Raw genomic sequence first — 25,327 nt, forward strand, 5'->3', positions numbered from 1 at the left:
TTCATGTTAATTAAAATAAACAATATAACCTTATACCTATAATGGAACTTGATTTATTATTCTGTCGAAATCATGTAGAAAATGTACATACATAATGTGAATCAAAACGCTACCGACAGGCTTCATTAGTAAGAATGAAGCATTTAATACAAAAACAGCTTAGGAAATACTTGCAACTGATCCACATTTGTACACATTCATTACAATGCATATCCTCCCTCCAAACTACATATTCACCTTAAACCTAATTGTTTCAAAATCTGAAATAAACATAATATTTGAAACAAGGGGAAAAAAAGTTGTGAGTCCATTCAGGGTTGACCTGAGTGAACGCTGAAGCGCTGCGGTCTTCACTTCTCCTCCTTTCCTTTGGTTTTCCGGTACACCATTTCCCTGAAGCTGGACAGGATCTTGCTCTCCCTCTTCCTCCTCTCCTCCTGGTTGAAGGACGCCAGCGCTCTCTTCTCGTCTGCGCTGTAGATCTGGTTTTCCTTTCTCAGACGCACGGCCTCCATGCGGCGATGCCTGAGGGGTTAGCAGAGACGTAAGTTTGTGTGTATGATGGGACTAGCCCGGTCCTTTCTGAAGGATTTGCCGGGTACATGCAAAGGACGGAGCCAGAGGTTTACAACCCTTAGATCACCAAACTTCACGTACCTGCTGCCGCTCATCACGTAGCCGGACTTCTCAAAGTTTGCGATCTCGTCGCTGGTCAGACCGATCTCTCCTCTTCTCGGGATACGTTTGCCTGCCTTCACGTACTCTGCCATCGCAGCACCTTCACCTGGCAGCAGAGCGTGACCGAAGCTGGAGGAGGAAGAACAAATGACAGCCTGGTAAATAAATTCAAAAGATCAAAACTGTTCAATATTGATTTAAACAATGAGAATGACAAATCCACGCACTCCAGAGGTCTGTCGTCCTGAGACAGATGGGTGAGCGGAGCCTCTGGGCCCACCAGGTTCTCATCCATGCAGGTCTTCTCCACCCACATAACCCCGTTCACATCTTCGTCCTCCTCTTCCTCTTCCCCCGACTCTTCACTGCTGGACTCACTGGACTCCTTGCGGTTCTTCTTAGCCTTCTTCTTCTTAGACTTCTTTGACCTGTGAGGTGAAAACAAAGCTCAGTTCATCCTCACCTCCCTCTATGTGTGTGTGTGTGTCTGCGTGTGAGGGAAGCTGCCATTGAGCTGCATAGTGGAACTTACTTCTTGCTCTTCTTTTTCTTCTTCTTCTTCTTTGCATCTTCCTCTGAAATCACAATCACAATAGATATCACTATATAACTGCTGAAATAAGATTGTAGGACGCCTTCAGACACATGAACACAAACATTTCCTACCGTCAGAATCGGATTCCGCCTCGCTTTCCCCTGAGTGCTTTTTGGTCTTCTTCTTCTTGGATTTCTTCTTCTTCTTCTTTTTCTTCTTCTTCTTATCTTCTATGAACAACGAACAAGCTTTGTTGAGACCTACAAAAGGATTCACTCGTCCACATTCGTACACTGCATGCAGGCAAACTTACCTTCTGAGCTGGACTCTGAGCTGCTGTTCTTCTGATCTTCTTCCACAGGTGTGAATTCGTCAGAGCTGGTAAATGAAAAAAAAAGATCAAACTTTCTGCATCTATACACAAACAGGTAGTCTGCACAGCACTGGAGAGCAAATTTAACACGTTAAAAAACTTGTTTTAAGTAAGGAAGGAAGCTTATTAAAATACGGTCCATCTCAGGTGATTGAAGACTTACTCTGGTTCTTTCACTCTGGGCGAGTATCCCCACACTTCCGGACAGCCTAACTCGCCGATCCTCTCCCTCTCTTGAAGACGCCTGTGACAGAATGAGAGATGGATGCGGTAGTTCAACAATCGTGATCCTGATAGAAGTATAATAATTACAATATCAAGAAGAAGAAGAATCCCCCCCCCCCCTTCTTGTATAGATGAGGACACAGCCCCCTATTTCAATTGAGATAACATCTTGCGATATGAAAAAGCCCAAATGCAAATGTCAAAAATGTTATTCCAAAAAAATATGGAAAACTATAGACGAGTCCTTTTTTGTTCGTTATTATTAAAACACCACTATATTCTTACCATATACACTAACATAGTGAACCAATTAACTAGAGTATTGAACCTTGAGTTTAATTCTCTGCACCGTTACATCATTTCTTTTTTTAAATGTGACTTTTTCCACTTACCTCGCGATGAACGCCTCTTGTCTCTGGCGCTGAGCATCGTCCCGCTGCTCGTCGTAGTAGTAGTCGGTCTCCCTGAAGCCTCCGTATTTGCTGGTACTGTCCCGTTGCTCGGACCAGTGGCTGTGGTTGTTGTGGCTGTTGTGGTTGTTGTGGCCGTGTCTCTCTCTGGACCGGGACCTGCTGCGTTTGGGGCTCCCAATGCGAATCCGTTTAATGTTTCTCGCCTCTCGGAAACGGCTCTCCCCCTCCTCTCGCTCCCGTTCCCGGTTACGTGGCTTCGGGAGCTTGGGGCCGAAGCTGTACGGGGACAAGCTTCTCCGTCCGCGGCTGCCACTGCGACTCCGACTACGGCTTCGACTCCGACTTCTACTGCGGGAGCGGGTGCGTGGTCTCCGGGCCCGGGGACTCCGCGTTACCCCGCCGCCGTCAGAGCTCGACCGGTCCGACGTAGGCATACCCGCTGACGCTTTTAATTGATAGAATAAAAACAGAAAAAACTTAAGTAGAACGGTTTAAGCACCAATACTCTAAAATATGTCAATAGTTAACTTGAGCCATGTTGCTACATGGGAGCGCGCACGCAAATCGTTCCACAACACAGACGTCTTCCTCGTCTATATTCTTCTTCTACTAGTGAATATCCGGCAGGTTGTCAGGAAATGTTCTTCTATGTGGAATTTCGGCTGGCAAACCAATAATCAAGCTGCATACTGCCACCTACCGTTTGGGTGCATGTAAGTCATGGCACTAACAAATCTGAAATCTGATTATAAACTAAAGAAAGTGCTTGAAATTAATTTTGTGTGCCTTGGTTAAAAAATGTAACATTGTGACCACCTCAGGTTTCTAATGGTATGGATTGTTATTGTAGTTTTAACACTTCTTCATGATTTATACCTGCTGTGTTTTGTTTGTTAATCGCTTTTCAAACTTGTGTTATTGTTTCGTCTTGTTTTTTCTAATATAGAAACAACAGATGTCTTTTAAAAAAATGAATGAATACGTAAGGAAACCAAGTGTAACAACTGTTTATTTACTGTCACGGTTTTTAAAGCTGGAAATAGAAACTACCACACAAAAAAACACACAAATAACATACGTAGGCTGACAAACTCCAAGCAAAGGACATCTGAATTCTCACAGGATATTAGGGTGTGTTTCAGGTATTGTATTAATTAAAAATACGGAACAATTAAAAACAATGAGCCCATTTCAATGAGCAATAGTTCAGTAGTAGTCAGTCAATCAGAGTCGCTGCTGCTACTGGATGAGTCTGTTGACATCGCCTCTACGTCATCCTCGTTCTCCTTATTGTGACCTGGAGGCTCTAAGCCAAAGTCGTTGCCATGGTGAGGAGGCAAGATCCCTACAGAAACCGAGTCTGAGGACTGCCAGGGGTAGTGAGGGGTCAGGACGTCCGGCAGCCTCCCTGCAGCCAGCGCGTCCCCCGGCAGATGTCCATTCACTCCATTAGCGGGCAGGTTCGCCATGTGACCCAACAACCCGCTCCGCATCTCCAGGTCCGTGGGGTAGGGACGCCGTGGGTCCCCGGGCACCCAGTTGAGAGGCGCACACACCGCGTTACTGGCGCTGATCCTATGCGCGTACTTGATGATGTCCTCTGATGATACGCAGCCTTTCCGGGCTTTATCGATTGTTTTCAGTTTCTCTTTCGCCTGGTAAACAGCGGTGGCCAGGATGTGCTCCGCTTCCTTCAGCTGCTTCTGGAGCTGCTGGATGTCGCTGTCCCTCTTCTCCGCCTCCTTCTCCAGCTGCTGCATCTCCCGGTGCACCTTCCCTTGGTGCCGGGCCGTGTGCATCAGCTCACGGAGTTCCCTGTCCCTCTCGACCAGCAGCTCCAGGGTCTGAGTGTCCTCTCCGTGTTGAGGAAGCTTCTGGTTTCGAGACAGAGCCAACATCTCGATCAGCTCCCGGGATAAAACCTCCAAATCGTCCAAAGTAGACAGCAACACCGTTTTGGTTGACTTCTCCGCCATCGTTGTGATTGGCTGTGACCTTTGCGCATGTCCGGAAGTTGTTCTATGTTTTTACTTCTTCTTCGGGTTTTTCATTGAGGGAGGTAATGTTTTTAAATTTCTAAAATGGGCCACACACAGTTTACACACAGCGAGGAGTTAATGGGGTCTGAGCTAAGAGTAGATTTAATTAATTTTCCACACACAAAGTACCCTACCTTTCACAATAAAAGCCCTTTAAAAAGGAAGTACGGTTAATTTTTTTTAAATGCATTTGTGTGCTTGTTTTGCAAAATAGCCAAAGAGAAATGATTGAAACTACTATGAAAAATAAATCACAGCACAAATAAAAAAATGTATATTTCCAACTATTTTATTATAGGGTGTATTCTAAAATCTTAAACGATCATTCACTGAATTCATGGCCAATATTGTGTTTTCTAATATATTGTTTATTCATCATTTAACATTTCATAATTTCATAATTCACCAAATATCATAAGAATCAAAATTAGCGTCGGAAGCTGAAGAAGAGACAATGTCGCCCCCTGGTGGCTGACAGTGTCCTCGCAGCGCAGGACAGGTAGTCTGCTCTCAGCTATTGTCTGTAAGCAGACATTAGCTTAGCTTGCTGAGTGCTCACAGTCCTGTCAGAAAACACCACCGCTGCAGGTAAACAACATTTTACGTTATATGGAGCTGATTTAAGCAGAAACGTATCTTTGTTTGTGATGCTAACAGGCCAAATTGTTGCTCTTGTAAGTGTCCCGGCCGCGCTGTCTGCCTTTGACAAGAGCGAAGGAGGAAGGAAACCCAGCTAACATTAGCCCAGTTAGCCCACACAGCAGCTGAATATCGGCTTATAAACACATTCATTGCTAAATGAATGCGTTTAATGACGCGGCTGACCTTTCTGCTCACGTTACATAAATGTAGCGCCCCACCGCTACAATGTCGCTACTGTAGATGTTTACTTAGTGTAACTTTAACGCTTACGTGCAGCAACGTCAGCTAAGATAAATGTGAACGTTTGTTTTTGTCGCCCTGTAGCTGTAGATATTGATCAGATAATCAATACCGGATGTACTAATTGGTATTTCACACATTTAAACTCATTAAGCAATTTAATCAGCTGTCATCTAGATTTGTCACATTCTAGTCCAGCGTTGTATCCAGCTGTTATTAATAATAGTAATAGTAATAATGTACTTGGAATGTTATTAAGTGTGTAATTAAAGGCCAGTATGTGTTATTTGTACTGTATTTCATAGTGATGTCATATGTTTACTATGCAGTATTGAGCATTAAAATGATATACAGACTCTAACTGATGGGCTTACACCCACACACACTCACTCACAGTAAGTTCATCATAATTATTAAGGCGGTCATTTCAGACAAAAGATTCGATTCGATTCATTCATTTTAGTACCAACAAATGTGTAGTTTCCTGCTAAATATGCTGGAACTGTTTGAATACGCTGCTTTTGTGGCTTGTAACATTGTAATGACCGTTGTGTGATGGCATCTCAGTACAGATTTGTGTGTTTGTCAGCATAATATCATTCTTTTATTGTGCATTTATAAAGGTTTTATCTCTCCCTTTCCCTCTCTGCAGACATGTCGAGCCTAAAGCTGATATCAGCGACTGATACACAGTACTCAGCCGCTTTGCTGAAGGGTTTGAATGAGCAGCGGAACCTTGGAATATTTTGTGATGTCACCATAATCGTACAGGACAAGAAATTCAGAGCTCACAAGACCATCTTGTCGGCCTCGAGTACATATTTCCACCAGCTCTTCACCGTCGCCGGACAAGTGATCGAGTTAAACTTCATTAAAGCCGAAATCTTTGAGAACATTCTTAATTACATTTACAGCTCCAAGATTATCCGGATACGCTCCGACATGCTGGAGGAGCTCATAAACGCCGGACAAATACTGGGAGTGAAGTTCATTGCAAACCTTGGGTCGCCGCTGTCCCAGGTGAAGGGTCTGCCGGGTCTGTCCAAGGACACGGGGAGCAAGAGTGACGCGTCCGCAGAGGCCATGCCCATCATCACGGAGAGCTTCTCCATATCAGCGGAGGAGTTCAACCAGACTAACACGCCCACCGGGAACGAAGAGGACTCGGACAGTGACGTTATGTTTGTCTCAAAAACAGACGCCCGACCTAAAGAGCAGAAATCTAAGTCTAGCGAGGAGATGGAGCCGGCCGCCGCCGCCGGTTCAAATGAGGCGACGCCGAAGGAAAATCAAGAGAATCATGTAGTTAAAGAAAAAGCCCCAGTTCCGGAGAAAGCAGCAGCTGCCGGTGAAAAGACTCCCAGCATCCCTTCTCCCCCCGCTAGTTTGCCAGACAGTCGTCCTCTGTGCAGCCCTGACACCACCTCCATTAGCTCCTCCTCCCCTGCCAGAGTCTCCTCAGGAAGTGCTCCCACAGCACCAGCCAGGTCAAGTAATTTTACCCCCGAGCCCTCCAACGTCCCGCAGCCCTGTGAAAGCACCGAGATCATGGGCGTCCACAAGAAGCAAGTCTCTGGTACAACTCAACAGGGGGACTTCAAACTAAGGCTCTTGGACTTGTCTTCAGAAAGTCCAGCCAATCGAACTAGCATTCCCAACTCGGCCGTGGCTACGAAAAAGACAGTGACGCTGGATAAAGCCACGGAAATCGATTCGATTTCTTCCGGGTGCAAAGTTTACGCCAATATCGGGGAAGACACGTACGATATCGTGCCAGTGAAGGAGGATCCGGGGGAGGGGGGCTCTAAGGTCAGCAAAGGGAAGAGGGCCTTGATGGCGACGCCTACAAAGCCCTTTGACAAAACCCCGGCGGCTGCGGCGCCGAAATCCGGGCCGAACAAGAAGAAGCCCAAGACGGAGCTGGAGGATCACTACGAGCTGGTGATGGACGGGAAGACGTTCTACGTGTGCATCGTCTGCAAGCGGCCCTACGTGTGCCTCACCAGCCTCCGCCGCCACTTCAACACGCACTCGTGGGAGAAGAAGTACCCGTGCCGCTACTGCAACAAGGTCTTCGCCCTGGCCGAGTACAGAACTAAGCACGAGATCCACCACACGGGCGAGCGGCGGTACCAGTGCCTGATGTGCAACGAGATGTTCATCAACTACCAGCTGCTGTCCACCCACTGCAAGCAGGCGCACAACCAGGACCCCAGCGGGCGCAAGGAGAAGGACGACGCCGACAACAACCTGTACCGCCTGCTGCCGTGCAAGACGGTGCAGATGAAGCCGTACTCGTGGATCAGCGAGGAGGCGGGCGTGCCGGTCATCTCAGAGGACGGCAGCGTGCAGCACATCACCAACGTCAGCGAGGACATCCACTGCTCCACCCAGAGCCGGATGTTGCACTGGGACGACATCTTCGTGGAGCCCGATGCGCACATGCGGCGAGGAGGCGGTGGCGGTGGAGGCCACGGAGGCCACACAGCCAGCATGGACTCGCCTCCTCCTCCCCCTCCTCCTCCTCCTCCAGCGCCAGGGGGATCAGAGTTTGACTTTGTTATACCAGAGACGTACTGAGCAAGAGCTGCTCCTGTTACCTGTGCCTTTTTTGTGCCCCCCCCCCCTACTCTTCCCCACCCCCCCAGTATTGTTTCCGTCTCCCGGGACCACCTCAGTAATATTGCCCTCATAAAACGGTCAATAGTTCCAATGTACCCTAACGTTGAACCGCCTTTTGTAATACGTCACAATCTCCTGTAACAAATGTAACAAAAAAAATAACGGCATTAGCGTCCAAACTGTTTTATAGAAGCGTTTCTATATGCAGCGCAGGAAGTCCAAAAGGGGGGCCAACGGGCTTTATTAAGGTAAAGCCGGGTCTGTGAGGCTCAGCAGGAGCAGAGTCTGAAGCACAAAAGAAGCCAAACGCCGACGCCGAGCCATATTGCTCTTCTTTTCTTTTTTAAAACTATTCGGAACGGTGCTCGCTGTTTGTTTGTTTTTAAAGGAATATACGATCTCATCCCTGATGCTGGTCTATTTGATTTGAACAGTGACGTAATGCACATATCATTCCTTTTTGTTATTTAAAAAAAACCCACTTCCTCCTACTTTGCTTGTGAAGCGAAGCCTAAAATATAATATCCCATACGTCCCAAAATTGCGGGGGTTGATGCAGGGAAAAAAAACGTTGTAAGGTTATTTAAAATTTGCGTTGCTATAATGTGTTTCGCCCACTTTCAGCACTGTTGCGGTTTGTGTCGTCGTTCTGTACTTTTTTGCGTTTTCTCTTTAACGCCGATCACGTTTCTTACGAGATTTTACACTCCAGAACTCCGCCTGCTAGTCTAGAGACGTCGCTTCTAAACTTAATCATAGCGTCGATATTCACGTACGTTTCAGTCCGGACCCATAGCACTTAGTTTCTAACCGTTTCTAATTTCCTTTTTGTTCTGTTTTCTGTTTCTTTTTTAAATCGTGTCAGAGTCTAGTGAGCATCATGAGTAAGAAAGTAGTGCGAGCATTCTGTTCTTCATCTGCCATTCAGTCCTTTTTTCTAAAATAAACAGATGAACGTGGGTGTGTTGATGCACAGTATGTTTGTGGCAAAGAGTTTGTTTTGTTTGTTACCTTTTGAAGTCTTTGATTTCGTCCGTGAAGGGAGACAACGTTCAGGTAAACAACATGTGACAGAAGGGAGAAACCTGTTCCTAGATTGTAACATTGTAATAGGAAGGAAAAGGAGTCAGCGAGGAAAAGCAGGAAGATCCAATTTTTTTGTACAAGTTTGAGGATTTTGTCTCGAAATTTGGAATCCTGAGACGTTTCCCTGCTAGACGTCTGTCTTCAAATGATCAATCGGACACTGTTAGATACACAAAACAGTTTTAATGGCAAGACGGAAACAAAAGTCGGGACGAAACACTTCATCAGCCCCCGACAAAGTGTTTTTTTTTTCTTCCCCCAAATGATAAAAAGCTACGATTCAAGCTGGCAAAGACTCGTGGACGCAGAAAACCAAGTCAACGTTTCTTTCTTCGACCCGCTGCCTCTTCTCTTTCGCTTCTCTGCTGAAGGAGGGGGAAGCGGTTGGATTTGCGTCATGCTGGGATGTCAGTGAAGCCAGCACTGACCTCTGACCTCCGGGACAATTCCTGGCCAAGTCACATTTGGGTATCGTGTGTGTGCTGCTTGGTGAGAGGCTAGATGGGGAATAGAACAGTACGCTTACAACAGCAACTGCATGCCTTTTAGTGGAAATGCAGGAAGCAAAACGGGGAGGAGACAGACAGGGTGCGTCCTTCATAACTAAGCAGAAGAGCTTGTTCCTGTTTAAACACTCGCCGCAGGTCCTCATAAACCACCTCGCCCTGTTTAAATGGACGCCACGCTCTACGATTGTATACTTATTGTGCTAAAAGTGCAACTTGTACATCGAAACCTACATTTATGAGCACTTCATACCTCTATTGTGTGTTAGACTACGTTGGACCTATCCAGCTTGTCTGTGTGTAGATTCAGGTAAGACAGCAAAGGTTTCCGTCTAGTGGCGTTGATGCCACACGACGGTCGGGGAGGCGTCAGGGACGTGTGTGTGTGTGTGGTCAACGTTAAGCGTGCACCAGAGCAGAGGAGGATCGTTTGACCTTGAACAGCGACAAAGATTCGACAAAGTCCAGGTGACGGTGCTGCAGGTCCACTTTGTGTTAAGGCAGACAGATGTGTAAACAGTCCTGGATGTGACGCTCACACACACACCTAGCAGGCCCGAGTGTGAGTGATGGGGGGGGGGGGGTTTCAGCTGGGCTAAAACTGGCCCTCCTCTTCCTCCTTTCTCCCTTTTTTCTGTGTCATGTTCCCGGGCTTTGCCACACTAAGGGGCGGCTGTGAGGAAAAGCCAAGAAGACGGAGCGCGAGTTTGACCCCAGCGACCCCCCCGACACGTTATTTTTCCTCCGGTCGTCGCCTGCCTCAAGGGCTGTACGGCGGCGGCTTCTCGTCAGGGTGGTTGTGAGGAGGGGAGTAGCGTGGTGGGATCATGGTGGGCCACATGTTGCTGGCTCCAGACTGGGACTCGTCGGACAGGACTGAGGAATCTGGGAACGCGTAGGAGCTCTGCGGAAAAAAGAAAGAAAGGTCAAAGGTCATTTAATCGAAGGACATACAATTCTGATTCCACAGCACCCCAGGATCCCGGCTGCTTCCGTACCTGCATGTCATAGGCGGTGTAGGGTGGCAGGCAGGGGGCAGTGTTGTAGTACGAGTTGAGCGAGGCGCTGGGCGGATGAGGCTCCGTGGCCACCGGAGCCATGATGGCCTCTGGCTCCGACGAGCTCGCCGAGGCAGGAGCGAGTGTCTGGCAAGCAGGAAAAACACAGAGGGTCAGATCGTTGGGGGTGACGGGACTCGTGGACAGCGACTTGTCCAACCTGAACCCACCATGTCTTTGAAGCCTCCCAGCACGGCGGCGGTGATGATCCCCAGGAACAGGGCTATGATGTTGAGGATGGTGGCCGACCATAACAGGTGGTGGAGGTGCACCACGTCTTGGCAGCTGGACACGTCGGTGTACTCGTGGTACCCACCTATCATCTCCACGCGGCTGGACCAGTGGGTGGGACAGACGGGACGGACAGACAGACAGGAAGACAGCCTCCAGTCAAGCCATTACATCCACTTACAACAGACGCTGGGATTTCAGATTTACAGAGACAAATGAATCTGTGTCTGCTTAAGCTCTGGTGGTTTCAATCCCAGACTTGAGTGGGGGAAAGACCGGCGAGGGAGAGTGGGCGGGGGAGATGAGGATGAGGAAGAGCACGGGTGGTTTTTGGCGAGGCACAAACGTGACATGCAGAGGGGAATGCCAAAACAAAAACACAACAAACTCTTATGGGAACAAAAGAAAGGTGATGAGTGGACATGAATGGTCACTGTGGGGCGAGAAGAAAGGGACCTACTTCCAAATCATGGATGATTTCCTAAACTTTCTCAAAACATCTTTATTCTGAAGGCCCATAAGAGGATGCTCTCTGAAACATAGGTGAAAAGAAAAGAAACATTCTTTTTTTTTTCTAATACAACCCAGCAATGCAACAAAAATTCCTCAGCAAAATTGGCACAAATGGTTTACAGGTCGACAATCACAGCAGGAAGCAAACGGCAAAGGAGCTTCTAGAACTTGTGTGTGTGTGAGTGTAACTGCTGTTGGGAGGTGTTTGGCTGGTGCGGAGGATGTGTGTGTGTGATGGCGCGGCGTTGGTACTCACTTCGCGCAGTTGTAGAGGTCACAGCAGTAACACGTGTTGCTCCTCACACGCAGGCTACAGGACGTGCGTGACGACGTCTGACAGGGAACCTGGAAGTGGACAATGATTACACGTCCCCCCCTTTCTTTCTTTCTTTCTCTTTGCAGCAGCTACACTGACTTGGAGGGACGTATATAAGAAAAGTGTGTGTGTGTGTGTGTGTGTGTGTGTGTGTGTGTGTCTCTTACGTCGCGCTCGGACGCAGACGCACTGAAGTGATACTCGCAGCGGCCGGCGTACAGAGGCCTGAGGTCCTGCAGCACAGTGGGAGGACAACCGTTTGCACTCATGCAGCTCACGCGGACGGAGCCAGAGTGTGTGAAACGTGTATGAATACGCTTGTTCGTACGTCTCTGGGCCGTACAACGTATTTACTAGTTTGTTGTCTACCTCGACAAAGTGAGTTGATACTTACAATGTGCCTTGCAGCGAAAACGCCATCTACAATGGCGCAGCAGAAAGCAGCCACCACGCCGAAACTGATAAAGACGATGGACGCTACTAACTGCGGGAGAAAACAGAAGAGAGTCAGCCTGGGTCTTCTTCACATGGATCTGTGAATGAGAGGAGGAGGAGGAAGAGGAGGATGTCGCAGGGCTCCAGTGGTGTGTCTGCGTCTGGCACGAGGCCACGTTGCCTCCCACCGCTCCCCCGAACTGCTCTCCACCAGCTGTATTGGATTACACAGCACCCCACCCTGTCCGCAGTGAAGAGGGGGGTGCGGTTACACGGCGACTAAAGCTACAAACTCACTACAGCGTCAAACAAATGCTCACCGCATCTGTGACGATCTATATTTCTGTAGGTACGAAGCATTCAAACAGAACACACACATCTGCTGGTGAATTGGGTTTTGGCAGGCCTGCCGCTCGAGGTCCAGAGGTTGAACCTGACTCAGCGTTTTACTGGAGTGTGTGTGCGCGCGTGTGTGTGTGTGAGCGTTTCTCGTGTACGGTTGGGCGAACTGGAAACTGAGCCGCATAGTTTTGGTCTCTTTTAAGCGTGTCGGTGTCCTGTGATAGACTTGAGGACCTGCTCAGGGTGAAAGGGCGGACGTGTGTCACCCCGAGCAGGTCTTCGGATTTACTGGGGATCCGGTCTGCGGCGGCTCTAGAGTGGGACTCGTACGGGATTCGCACAGTGGCTTAAAGAGCTTGAATCACTGCAAACAGAACACAGGAGTAACCGTAGCGACGAGAGTGCAGGAGGCAGATTGTGTGTCCGGATGTCTCGTGTCTTCTTCTTTTACTTGTGTTGTCTCGTGCTGCGGCGTTTCGTGTTTCTTGACCCCCCTCCTGTACTTTTTCTACGATCACAACCCTGCATAGTTTCCAGCTGTAATCAACGGACACGAGAGACTAAAGCTTTACCCTTCATCCTCGCTCTTTCCCGTCCGTTGCTGCACCGCGGGCCAAGGCAACGATCAATAACGGTGTGTTTAAAATATCGATCGCAGTTATTTACGTCCACTCACAATTGATAAATAACGTCTCTTGACAGCCTAACTGCTTTGTAACGCAGCAAACTATAAATGCAATCAACACACACACACACTCTCTCTCTCACACACACAAACACACACACACTCAGGCGTCACGGTACAAACTTATTCCTCATTCCAGGCCTGCTGACATGAGTGATGGTCCCACCTCCCACCCTGCTCCTCTCATCTGCAGTTTCCTTCCCTACATTCCCGCATGGACATCTGTCCTCCTCCGCTTACACCTTGTCTATTTCTGGCCCCCCGATACTTGTCCTGGTAGGCAGCCCAAGATCTCCTCGGGGCCAAACGAGGCAGAGATCTGCCACGCGCCTACGGTCAGATCTGGACGGCGTGAAGGCTCTGCGGGCCGGTAATAAGGTGACGGCGAGCGACTGGCAGCTTGGCGAACGTGGTTGCTGTAAGTGATCTCAAAGCACAGAGGCCATGTTAGTCTCCTTACCATCTGCCTCTTGTTCTCTATCAAATGAGAGCCGATGATTCCAAGGAAGGAGCCGAAGCCCAGCTGAAACAAAGAGGACATGAGTGTTAGGGGCGTGTGTGTCTGTGTGTGTCTGAGTCAAGTGTTGGAAAAATCATCATCATCATCAAATCATAACAGATTCTTTGCTCTGCTACCCAGTATCTCTCATCTGTGTGAGTTATAAACTGCGTGGTTTAAGGGTGAAAGCGTCTTCGTCGAGCTCATGTCTCCTCTCCTCTTTGCTCTTTTCCTGAGGCAGAATACTAAAAGCTGAGCACTGTGAAGAAAACAAATTTATGGGCCGAGACACTTTACCTCACTCAGCCTCTAATGACAGCAATGCTGAATAATGAATGTGGAGAAAATTCACCCCTCTGAGACCTCCGGTAATTAGCTTCATCAGCAGCGGGAAGAGCTTTGCTGGAAACACTCAAGACTTTGCTCATTACAGATACTGACCGTGTTACATGAAAGTGTGTGCGTCTGTGTGTGCACTCACAATGACTCCCGGGTAGTAGCCACCCACTGTGATGTTCTGCGTCCTGGTGGTGGCCGCCAAGCCAAAGATGAGGATGAGCACTGAGACGATGAGCAGCAACACTGTCACGATGATTGATTTCCTCTTCCTCCTCTTAAAGGAACCTGGAAGAGGGCAAATGTTTATTGTCATAAGCTGGGTGACGCTGACAGTAATGGCACATAAGCAATGCCCTTTTCTTTTGAAAGGCCTACGAGCGTGGCATGGAAAGCCACACTCCTGTTAATGCGCCCATCGATTCCTGTGAACAGACACTTTTCATGGCCTTCATCGCACGCTGTCAAAAAAGGCTCAACAGAGATAAAATGACTGATGAGCTGCTATGTTCCAGAGTTCCTGCTCCAATATGAAATCACACACAGCTTCGGTTGCAACCTTAAAATGTCTCCAAAAAATAGAATGAACTATAAACTCGTCTCTCACAGAAATTTGGCCGAACTGACACTTTGTCCTGCACTTTGTTGTTTGAATCTAAAATATCACAGCAGTCAGATTGAAAATGACTTTTACCTACCCCAAAAACAGTTGTTTACAAGTAACACTGGTGTGTGCTGACAGTGGTTCACGCTGTCACCTGTCGTCCCACGTCTGTCAATCAATATGTCAAAGGACAATGTGTCTTCAGATTCCTCCAAAGCAACTGGTGCCAGCAATTGGTGTGTGTGCGCAACATGCAGTCCATCATTTACAACATCCAACGGTCATTTCACCGTTAGGCTCTCTCTGCACATTTCCACAGGTGGTGGAGGATCGTCCAATAAATATTGATTTTGTGAAAGGTTAAATATCATCTCATGTCTGGTCTGTGTGTGTTTGTGCTGTAAAACCTCCCGCAGCCCAAAAGCAACAGATTTCTAAAGGGTCTCTTGCCGACGCTGCTGCTATATAAGACACGCGTACGTTTCCACTGCAGACTGTAAACAAAGTCCACCTGCTTCTGGTTTGCTCCTGTTTTGCTTTCCGCATATATACGTATATTTTAATGCATTGGAGCCGAGCCAACAGCAGAGCTATATAAGTCACCTTCACCTCCTCTTTTATGATTTGGTTGGGATAAGGTCACAGGCCTTACTGCCACTGAATACTGATGCTCCGACCTGGAGATCAATAGGAAACTGCAGGCAATTTGTGTAACTCTGTGGCCGAGCGTCTTCATAGGAAAACATAAAAAAAAAACATTTTCTTTAAAGATTTTAGTGTTTATTTTTCCAATACATATCAAACTGGGACACGTGTTTTAGCAGAGAAAATGTTATTGTGTCCGTCCATTGCCAGAGTTAACTGGAAACCACTGTTTGTCAGAGTGAAATCAATAATTAAGGTCTCCATGTGATTTACCATCATATCCACCATGACGACCAGATTATACAGAAATATGCAGAAATGATTTAAAGGAATCTAGAATTTTATAGGCATAATAGCTGTATAAACACAATGGGATGGGAACCTTCGGGGAACGTTTCCCAGAGGTTTTGCAAAGGTTTTATATATACTATCAAATGGAAACTTTGAAAAAAATGTTCCCCTGAATTTCTGTGCCAAAGGCTTTGTAGATATAAACAAATGAGGAGCCTGAATGTTCCCCAGAGGTTCTAAATAAAAAGTTACTATTGTCTTTTTTCTTTGGACACAAACCAAAATGTTCCCACACATCCCAAATGTTGCAATACATCTCTTACTGGGAGCTGTGGCAGGAATGTTAAGTTGTTTACAGAGAAGCAGATTTCCACGAGATAAACTCATAAACTCTAAACTGACTTTCCCAGCTGTCTCTTAAGAATAATATTGTTGAAAAGGCAGAATCGCTTTGTTTAGAATGTTCTCAGTAACTCGGTCTCATTGATTTCAATCTCCCTGCACACATGACGGAGGCGTTGTAAGGGTGTAACGGTGTAACGGTTGACAGCAGCAGAGGCCGATATGTGTCAGTGTCACAGCTGGAGCCCAAACCTCCAGCCTGCCGGTGTTCACACAGCAGCGTCCCCGCACCTGCAGTGACGCGCTGCGGCCTGGACCAGACAAGAAGCACCGGTGATGCAACGAGTGTGGTGTTTTTTTTTTTTTTTTTGTCTATTTTAAGAAAGAATGGTCGACCTCTATCAGTTAACATAGCCACTAATGTGCACAAAACGCGAACACTCGTGGGTTCGGACTCGTTCACAACGCGATCGGAGTTCATTAAAAGACGAATTAAATGATTGAACCCCCGCTGCAGACACGCCGGTGACCTTGCACACACGCACACACACCTACCAATGTTTGTGTCAGAGAGAGTCAGCCCGCTGGATTGGAGGCTCTGGACCGCAGGCATGCCGGCAGGAGGATGTGTGCTTCTTCGGTTCAACCTTCTTCCAAAACAACAACAAAAAAATAATTCGAATTCAGTTAAAACACACAGATATTCGACAGGGAAACAGTTTTGACGGTCGCGGGCTAAGTGCTAATGCAGACGGCGTGTTTGCCTGCTTGGTCATGAACCCTCCGTCCCAGCTGGTTGCGACTCCGTCTCTTTTACATCTCCGGGCTCCCCGACTGTTGACGCATCAGTCGGTCTCAGTCCTCGCGGTGTGTCGGTGTGCTGGTGGCTCGCTGCTGCTGCTGCTGCTGCTGGCCCCGTGTGCGCATGTCACACACGGACTGGCACAAGTAACTAAAGTACTTGTTTTGTGTCGTTACTCTTACTCACCTCAGAAGCAGATATTTAAGTAATACTCCTCTGAACCAAATACAGCAGGTGTTTAGTTTCGTAGCCTATAGATCATCACAAGAACATCACGATTCATCAGCCGAATGTCAAGTGGACGGTGCAATTGGGTGGAAAACTAATCACTGCGGTGAAGCAAGACGTCTTTCACAACACCGTCGTCAAAATCATTCGCTCGTCCATTTAGAGTGCGCGAGTACTCTCGTCTTTATGGTAAAAGCATTTAAACGGAACATGGAGTAGTCAGCGCAAGGGTACACAAGTGACTACGGTAATTCTTTCAAAATAAGCTGGAAATGCAAGTTATTCAAAACCAATGACTGATTTATGTTTAAAGCAAGCACTTTTACTGTATCACTTTAGAGAATTTCAACGTTGAAGCCTTACTTCACCTAGACGTGACTTGAAATAATCAAAATTTAAAACATAAAGTAGATTTGCTCGCACCAATGGACACTAGTGCCCCCTAGCGGCTGTGTCTGATACTCAAGCTTTTTATCTTTTCTAGACCAATGTAAAAAAAATGTGAGACTTCAACTTTGAAAATTCTTTCAAATAGCGCTGTACAAATGTTTGATTTTGTGTTACTGTGTAGTCAGAGTTGCCCTTGGCAGTCATTGCCAGTAACTATGGCAATTTAGTTTCTGTACACCCTGTGTCACTAACATAGTTTTACAAAACGGACGTAGACACTTGTGTATTCTTGCGCTAACTTTGTAGTTTATTCTGAAAAACACTCGTGAATCCTTGCGCTAACTTCGTTTAAGTTTCGTGCAATGCATTTACCACAAAGGCGAGAGAGCGCGTGCACGTCAAATGTACTTGCGACTGCTTCAAATGAAAAACTGGTTTGTCGAGCAATGTTCGTATCTTTAGAATATTGCGTTTAAACTATGATAGCAAAAGTCACGTAGATAAATTAGGTTAAATTAAATACATTAACTCAAATGTGAGTAACTCCTCTGGAGGTAAGCTAAGTGAACAGTTGAAAACAAAGCTAACTCTTTTTTTAGCAGAAGGCCTATAACTTACATGTGGAAAATTGCGCTTCATTAAATCAACCAACACGTCATATCAAATTACCTACTGTGTGCGGCTGCAGAAACATGTCACAGATTTATATTTAATCTTGATTTGCGAGAGTGTGAGCCTGGAGCGCCATCAGCTGTCAGACCGTGTGACCCCGAGGAGCTGTGGGTGATACTGCAATTACACTTGAACGCGACACGTGTTGCCTTCATGCACATCTCACAAAGTTTGAAAAAAAATGATTGATGAAGTTTTACATTATCAGGAATTTCACAACTTTTACTCCAAATTAAAATGTACAACTTAGCCAACGCATTACTGACCTCATATCATTGCAATGTTTTAGTTGGACGTTTAAATTAATTGCAAAATTAGTTACAAAATCCTTCACTTTAGACGCTTTAGATTTAAAAAGCGAATTCACAAGTAATGCAAACAACTTTTGTGGTACATTTTCAGCACACTTTCTTATTGCACAATTTCTCACCAATGGCACTAATTGTAAAGTAACAAGTGAGTCTCTACATTACCTTTGATCTCTTACTTAATAAATTAATAAGAAGAAACAGAGGTCTGAGAAACATCTTTATACATTTGCCGACATAACAACATTTATATATGGTTTGTGAAATTTCAAAATTCATCAATGTTACTTTGCTGTGTCATGTTAACTATCAGTACACATTGAAATGGTCTGCAGGCTTTGTATCATTGTATCAGTAGCAGAGTGCTATGGGGGCGGGGGAGGGAGGGGGGCACTTTCAACACTAGGACGTTCATGTAATGGTTGGAACTGTTTTACACATTAAGATGTTATATTACCGTAGTGATAAATTATTACTGATTTTTAAAAAGTGTTAAAAAGCAAATTTTCCCCTGGATGACAATGATGTTTCCCCCCAAAAAAATACTAGTTTGAGTTTATCACACTGCTCTTACATACATTAAATTAAGAGTTATAGACACTTACAAAACTAATTAGATGTATTTACCTAACTTAAGTATTGTTGGCCTTTACTGTAAAACACACACACACACACACACATATTCTCGCGGACTATAATCGCAAAGAACAGATTTTTTCCATGACGCAAGGTCTCTTTTCATGTCCAAACACACCCTCAGAAGTCCCCCTCTCCCACTTTTTACGCGGGGAAACAGAGCGCGACGTGACCAGAGTGCAGATCGGATGAGGGATGAGGACTACTTGAACTTGAATCAGAGCAGATCTTATGGTAAGCAGCTGCTGCAAGAGTCTATGGATGCTTTGTAATGTATATACATGATGAGGATAATGAGGAGGAGGATGAGGATGAAGATGAAGATGAGAGATGAGATAATCACATTGATGATCTTGTATTTTAAGGTGCGTTTGAGGTCAGATCAGCAATATACCCCCTCACGTTAGACTTTGAGGATTTAAACCATAAACCGTTTCATCCAAAAGCGTATTTGCGCATTGAGCAACCGCGGCTGGTGACTTGACTACAGTGTCCAGTGTTGGATTAAGTCATAAATATTGCATTCAGGGCTTTGACTTCAGCCTATAAGAGACAATGTGAGATGGTGTGCGTGTGCAGAATGCAGCTCGCTCCGTGTCTCCAGCCCGGTCTGCTGCCAAAACGGCCCTGGGACCAAATTTGAAAAAAAAGAAAGAAAAAAAAAAAAAAAAGAGAAAGAGAGAGCCCCCTTTTGCATCCCACATCCCACCCCCAGTGTGTCCCTGTGCACCGTTCATTCACTATGATGCGCGTCTAGCTGAAGGAGCCTCCACACACCCGGATCACTCTGCACGACACAAAACTTTCTAATGACATCCCCTAACGCTTTTTGACAAACAACATTTTTTTTTCCGGGGCCAAGAAGGTTTCGACATATTAATCCTATCCTTTAATTTCCTTGAAGAGAAAACATCAGGTACGTCATTGATTTTCATTCAGATTCTATGTATGTATCTATTTCTAACACTGGGGGGGTTGATTATTAGTGAATGAGACCGATCGATGACGTGATGGATCTTTTTTCTGTTTTTGGTGGTTTTGAAATGTGTTGAAAGTACAGTGTGCCCTTTAATTGGATGAGGACGGTAGATGTGATTGGTTTAACAAGTGCCTTTTCTTCTTTCTATGAAGAATATGGAGCCCAGTTCCACAGAGGGAGGAGCTGAAGAGGCGCTCCTAAAAAATAATCCAACAAGTCCTGTAAGTGTGTAAAGCTGCCTGAGCACAGGAAACACACCAAGCTTCATATCTTCAGAGTCATTTACAATCATTGATCAGCTGATATCATTGACACATTCTTCATATCACTTTAAATGTTTGACTATAAGAACAATAGGCTGGACTTTACAATGAAATGCAAAATGATGATGTGAGTTCAAGAACTCAATTTTTTTCAATCCTCAAACAAATTGTCTGTCAATTTTCTTTATCCACTATGAATAATTGATCCATTGTTCGTTAATATTGTCTGTGATTTGTACTCATTTGTTTGTTTCCCTATTTGAATTGATCATCTTACTACTGTTTTGCCAGGAAAATATGATATTTAATAAAATAATTATAAAAAAGATTGAAATTAAAAAGCCACAAAATAATGGTATCACAGTAAATGGCCTCTAAAAAAGTGGAATTATACAACCGCTCAGGCTCAAACACGCCTAATTATCCAAAAAAGTTGATATTTTGGATTTGAATTTGATAATTGTTGAATATAAATTGAGCTTCCTTCAGCCCAAACCCCTAAAATAGACAGAAACCTAAAGAGGACAGTAGCTCTGGGCCTGTAAACCACCAATAACAGTTCTAAAGTGTAACTCTTGTGATCAAGAGACATTGTGTCCTGTGGTTCCTTGTGGATTTGTGCTTCCTGGCCCTTTGGATGCTGAGTCAGTGTCTAACATCTGGCTGTCAGTGACCCTCCAACTCTGCTGTCTGCAGCTGCTGCTCCAAGCAGGAGGGTGACATTCTCCCAACAAGGGCCACAAAGACCCCCAGCAGGTTGATAATCTGCTGAAACAAGGGGAATGGGACGCTTTATACTATCTGATGAAATAAGAATATAATATGTTCTACTGCAAAACTGTGTGCAAAGCTGAGCAGGTAGGAATCAGCGGTGATGGCAGATTGTTTCTCCTCTTGCTTTCCACCAGCCTCCCAAAGTGATACTCAAACATGGCCAGGAGCTGGAGGAAGAGCAGGAAGAGTTGGCCGAGCACCAGCCGCTGGAGCAGGAGGACCTGAACTTTGAGAGATGGAAGCGCAGGCCATTACCCAAGAGAACGCTGCACCAGAAAATAGACGATGTGAAGACGTACCTGTGGAATGCAGAGACCAACGAATTCATGGGTCGCTCTGGAAAGAGCTGGAGTGAGTTTGTGACGGCAGATGGGTGTCCTGTGTGTGTGTGTGTGTGTGTGTGTGTCTTTGGGTGTGGGGAGGGACGTGGAAATTCATTCAAAAAATGCTTAATTCTGTGTGAGAACTAGTGACCTCGCCCACAAATTAGTGATCATTAATGGTTCTCCTGACAGATGGGTGGGTTACAGTGGGAATTGTGGCGTTTGAACGTTTTTCCGAGACAATGAACTGAGATTTTTTTTCCAGAAGTGTGTGTGTGTGCGTGTGTGTCCTCATGCTCTGGTGTTTACTTAGGTGCATGGACATTTCAGAGAGTCATGACAAAAACAGACTGCCTGGGGACGTATTCCCAGCGGGAGCGCTCTGTTCCGGCCCTCGCATTGGCCGGGAATCACATTCCTCCACATCTTACCATACCCTCCACAGTCTCATTCCCAAAGCCTCGGCGACCTTAAGAGCTGAACTCGCATCCTTCGCGGCCTGTCGCTCGCAGTCAAACGCACGCAGACGCCCATATGTGTTTTGATAGCGCCCACTGGCAAATTGCGCTTTGGTGCAGGGCGAGATCCTTCCTGCTTTTTGGCAGAGGGGACAGCGCGGAGCAGATTGTTGAGTTGATGATGATGATGATGAAGCAGCCTCTTCAGTTGCTATGTGACGCTTTTGAGCTTGAGCTTGAGTGCCAGGGTCCAACAGCAAACATGATCCAATTAGAAGTTGAGCTACGGAATAATAAAACAGTACTGCTCAGCAGCGGAAATGCATCCGTCTCTTGGTTTGGTGCAGAAGTGAGACATTTTTAATCAAGCTCCAAAGAGTGTGTTGAAGTTTAAAGTGTGTATTACTTGCTTCATCATCATCAGCTCCTCCTTAGCTTCTCATAATTTCAGAGTCAACACTTACGTCGCAGCTCGTTTAAGCAGCATAACTACTGTGTGCACACTTGAGAAGGAAATGGGGCCCATGTGTCCGGTGCAAGAAAGACCCCTGAGTTGAGGTCTGTGATGTGTGTCCTGTGAGAGGAGTGTGTAAGTGGGGACACAATACCAGAGTGGGGTGATTGGGGCTCCTTGGAGCTGGCCGGGCCTCTATGGCTGCAAAAAGACCTTCACTACGATGGCAACCGGAGGTTCACTGTGTTCCTGAGTGAAAGGACAGCTGGGAGAATTCTCACTGAGCTTAAACAGAAAAGCCTTTGTGGCTCTGGGGAAGCGAGCCTGGCTGCAGCTAGTCCCCTGTGAAATTGCCCCAACAGCAAAAGCCATTTAACTTAGGGCACGTTTGGTTTGATTGGTTGTTAATGGACTGTTAATTGAAAATTACTAGACAATAAAGGTTCACCGGGTTTTTTACTCCACAGTGAGGTTTTCCTGCAGACACCTTGCAGACATGTCCAGACCTTCTGTTGTATGAGGACAGACCACACACACACAGATGAAGAGGTTTTGCAACTGTTTCACGTCCTGAGTCAAATGAATCTAAATCCTTCTTTTCTCTCCATTCTTTTTTCTCCTCTCAGGCCTCATCCTTCTCTTCTACACTGTACTTTATGCGTTTCTTGCAGCTATGTTTGGCGGCTGTATGTTTTGCCTCATGTGGTCTATAAGTCCATATCATCCAACATACAATGATAGAGTGATGCCACCAGGTAAATATATCCCCACTCTCCATCCGCTCCTCTGCATCCTCCCCTATTTCCTCGCCCGTCCTTCTGTCTGTTGCTTCTACTTGAGTCTCGGCACAGTTGACTGTCTCTGGGTCTCCACTGGCAGGTATGACGATGGCTCCACATCTAGAAGGCCACATCGAGATCGTCTTTAACGCCTCCGACCGCAAATCCTGGAAGAAGTACTCAAGATCCATGGAAGAATATCTACGGCGTGAGTTGGAGAAGCAGTAAAAACAAAAGTGTGATTCTGGGGAAGTGGGCGCAAAAAGGGTTAATCCTCATCTCCACTACCTTTGTCCGTTATTCCATTTGCTTCTTGCAGGGCATGCCGGGAAGGGAAGCCTCTTTGTGGCCAGTGTAGCCATTGAATGGCTTTTTTTTTTTGCACCCCGCTTTTGTCAAGCTTCCTTAATCAGAGGCCTGCGTCTGGCAGGGCATTGCTGTAGCCAAAGTTTATTTATGCCCTCCTTCTCTCTCCAACCCCCCAACTCTTCTCTCTCTCTCTCTCTCCAACACACACTGTTCTACATTTTCAGCATATAACGATGCCGTTCAGGAGAGGAAGAATGTTCACTGCTATCTGGACAGGTACTTCATGCAGGAGGATCTGACTGAGAGTGCAGAGCGGAAATCGTGTCAGTTTAAGAGGTCTTGGTTGGGGGACTGTTCGGGCCTGAAGGACCCCCACTATGGCTACTCTCAGGGAAGGCCATGCGTCCTCCTTCGAATGAACCGGGTGAGAAAGCCTGGAACACAACAGCAGGCCCCTGGCATCTGGGAAAAGTACATTCATCAATGAAAGTACACAGTGTTTTACTGTTACTGTAAAGGCTGGTGGGTTTGAGTGAAACCTTGTGGCCATCTGAGGTAGTGCAGAATTTCACTTTTTTTTCAAAGAATCACAGGATGACATTTTTGTTTCTTACACTAGATTCTTGGTTACTTACCTGGTCAAGGCAAACCAGTGAATGTGACTTGTGGAGTGAAGGTACAGCAACTGACTCACCTCTGACTTGATATCAGCCATAAACATCACATTACATTAAAAGTATCACATACAATGTCTCAAAGGGCTTTATGGGCCCATTAAAGTGCCATAAGTGTATCATATGAATACGAGTAAAGAGAGTGTGACTTCTGCTTTCAGAAAGGACCGCCTGAAGCTTTGGGAGAGGTTCAGTTTTTCCCTAAAAACATTTTTGACCTGAAGTACTATCCATACTATGGGAAGATGCGACACGTGAGTGGATACATGCTGAGTGCTGTAACATAAAGACAGCTGTAAAGTTGTACCGGAGACGATTCCTTGATCTTCTGTGTGTCTTCTGGTTTGTGCAGGTGAACTACTCAGCGCCGATCGTGGCTGTGCGTTTTGCAGGAATCCAGTACGACGCTCATATCCAAGTACAATGCAAACTGAACGGCAAAGGGATCATTAATGATTCACCCACTGACCGCTACCTGGGCAGTGTGACCTTCTCCTTTGAGGTCGGAGCGTAGGGCAAAGATATAACCCCGGGCAGGAAAATATATGACACATTTTATATGGGACATTTATTTTACAGGAAATACGTAGATTTCCTTCTCCTCATTTTCACCCAAATATTTACATGCCTTCTGCTGCAAAAGCAAATTCCTCAAAAATGTTATTGGAACATCCGAGTAGATATTTCCTTTTGTGTGTTTCATCCCCGGTTGTATCTTTGTGCCTTGAGTGCTTCTGACGCCTGCAAGTGTGCGCACACACACCTGCACACACCAGAAACAGTGCTGAGCACGCGGAAGTAGAGCGAGTTAAAATTGGAATGATGTTTTGTAATGATTAGCAACATTAATCAAACTAAATTCACAAAAATAGAAGGCGTCCTTTACACACTGTCCAATAGTTAGCTTTCCTAGCTATGCAAATCCAATTATTACTTAAAAACATTAATAGGCAATTAGAACTTCTGTTATGCCATGTTAGGATTGTGGTGATGTGTGGCACATTTGGTGTGACATCAAAGTGTACTAATTTGTTTTGCATACTTTTCAAGCATGTATATTTGAAGAATTCAAGGATCTATCATGCAAACACTGTCTGAAAGCAGGACTTGTACTGTACTTACACAGTAAAGATATATAATAAATGACTGCAAATACGCTATTACTATTTTTGGTTGGATAGAGCAGAATTATTTTGAAAAAGCATCATATGCCACTTCTTTGCCTTCATTTTTGTAAAAAAAAAAAAAAATGCTTTTGAAGATGAAATACTACAGAGGACTGATCAATAAAGAGACAAACTGTGAAATAGGTTTTGTGAAATACCATTTTAAAAAGGCATAACTATTTTGTGATAGATTTAATCCTGCCTGAACTGTGCTACTAAACCTGGTATTCCTGTTGTATTTATTCCTATTCTAGCTTATAATAAATACAATGTTCTGGTCTGTAAGTGTTCTTCCTCATGGATTAGTTGTGAGCCAGTGTGTCATCTTATCAAATCATGGTACACTCATTTCAACAGACGACGTGTGTGTACATAAGTCACTAACAACTAAATTCGGTTGGAGTCATTACAGGCAATAAAAAGCTGAACAGACACTTTGAGCCATTACAGTGCACT

The 25,327-nt window shown here is 45.7% G+C and overlaps 4 protein-coding genes and 1 pseudogene across 5 annotated transcripts; 2 read left to right on the plus strand and 3 right to left on the minus strand.

The window, feature by feature from the left end:
* Window positions 1-37: 37 nt before the first annotated feature.
* Window positions 38-2,845, minus strand: nkap (NFKB activating protein). Of its 2 annotated transcripts, none has more exons than XM_076149124.1 (8): window positions 2,204-2,845; window positions 1,750-1,830; window positions 1,527-1,591; window positions 1,345-1,440; window positions 1,211-1,253; window positions 906-1,106; window positions 658-807; window positions 38-525 (listed from the first exon to the last, which is right to left on the minus strand). In XM_076149124.1, exons 1-8 carry the CDS (start codon window positions 2,656-2,658, stop codon window positions 351-353), a joined length of 1,266 nt encoding a protein of 421 aa, XP_076005239.1. In that variant the 5' UTR covers window positions 2,659-2,845; the 3' UTR covers window positions 38-350. The 2 variants fall into 2 exon arrangements, with proteins under 2 accessions (XP_076005239.1, XP_076005237.1); XM_076149122.1 differs by having other exon boundaries at window positions 1,345-1,443.
* Window positions 2,846-3,222: 377 nt separating this feature from the next.
* LOC142999497 (mediator of RNA polymerase II transcription subunit 4 pseudogene) lies at window positions 3,223-4,228 on the minus strand (annotated as a pseudogene).
* Window positions 4,229-4,750: 522 nt separating this feature from the next.
* On the plus strand, window positions 4,751-8,733 carry zbtb33 (zinc finger and BTB domain containing 33). Its single transcript, XM_076149161.1, has 2 exons — window positions 4,751-4,851; window positions 5,798-8,733. The coding sequence occupies exon 2, from the start codon at window positions 5,800-5,802 to the stop codon at window positions 7,723-7,725; it is 1,926 nt and encodes a 641-aa protein (XP_076005276.1). The 5' UTR covers window positions 4,751-4,851; window positions 5,798-5,799; the 3' UTR covers window positions 7,726-8,733.
* Window positions 8,734-8,801: 68 nt separating this feature from the next.
* Window positions 8,802-16,785, minus strand: tmem255a (transmembrane protein 255A). Its single transcript, XM_076149162.1, has 11 exons — window positions 16,645-16,785; window positions 16,212-16,306; window positions 13,920-14,062; window positions 13,400-13,462; window positions 11,872-11,961; window positions 11,645-11,710; window positions 11,418-11,506; window positions 11,109-11,180; window positions 10,588-10,750; window positions 10,358-10,504; window positions 8,802-10,263 (listed from the first exon to the last, which is right to left on the minus strand). Exons 2-11 carry the CDS (start codon window positions 16,267-16,269, stop codon window positions 10,120-10,122), a joined length of 1,035 nt encoding a protein of 344 aa, XP_076005277.1. The 5' UTR covers window positions 16,270-16,306; window positions 16,645-16,785; the 3' UTR covers window positions 8,802-10,119.
* A 2,033-nt stretch (window positions 16,786-18,818) lies between these two features.
* Window positions 18,819-25,249, plus strand: atp1b4 (ATPase Na+/K+ transporting subunit beta 4). The gene is made up of 9 exons (XM_076149006.1): window positions 18,819-18,926; window positions 19,824-19,892; window positions 20,843-21,059; window positions 22,570-22,698; window positions 22,823-22,930; window positions 23,256-23,455; window positions 23,651-23,707; window positions 23,867-23,959; window positions 24,058-25,249. Exons 1-9 carry the CDS (start codon window positions 18,924-18,926, stop codon window positions 24,217-24,219), a joined length of 1,038 nt encoding a protein of 345 aa, XP_076005121.1. The 5' UTR covers window positions 18,819-18,923; the 3' UTR covers window positions 24,220-25,249.
* Window positions 25,250-25,327: the final 78 nt, after the last annotated feature.

Source organism: Genypterus blacodes, unplaced genomic scaffold (genome assembly GCF_046128005.1).
Source record: "Genypterus blacodes isolate CSIRO-AG114 ecotype Tasmania unplaced genomic scaffold, CSIRO-AGI_Gbla_v1 ptg000044l_1, whole genome shotgun sequence".
Classification (NCBI taxonomy): Eukaryota; Metazoa; Chordata; class Actinopteri; order Ophidiiformes; family Ophidiidae; genus Genypterus; species Genypterus blacodes.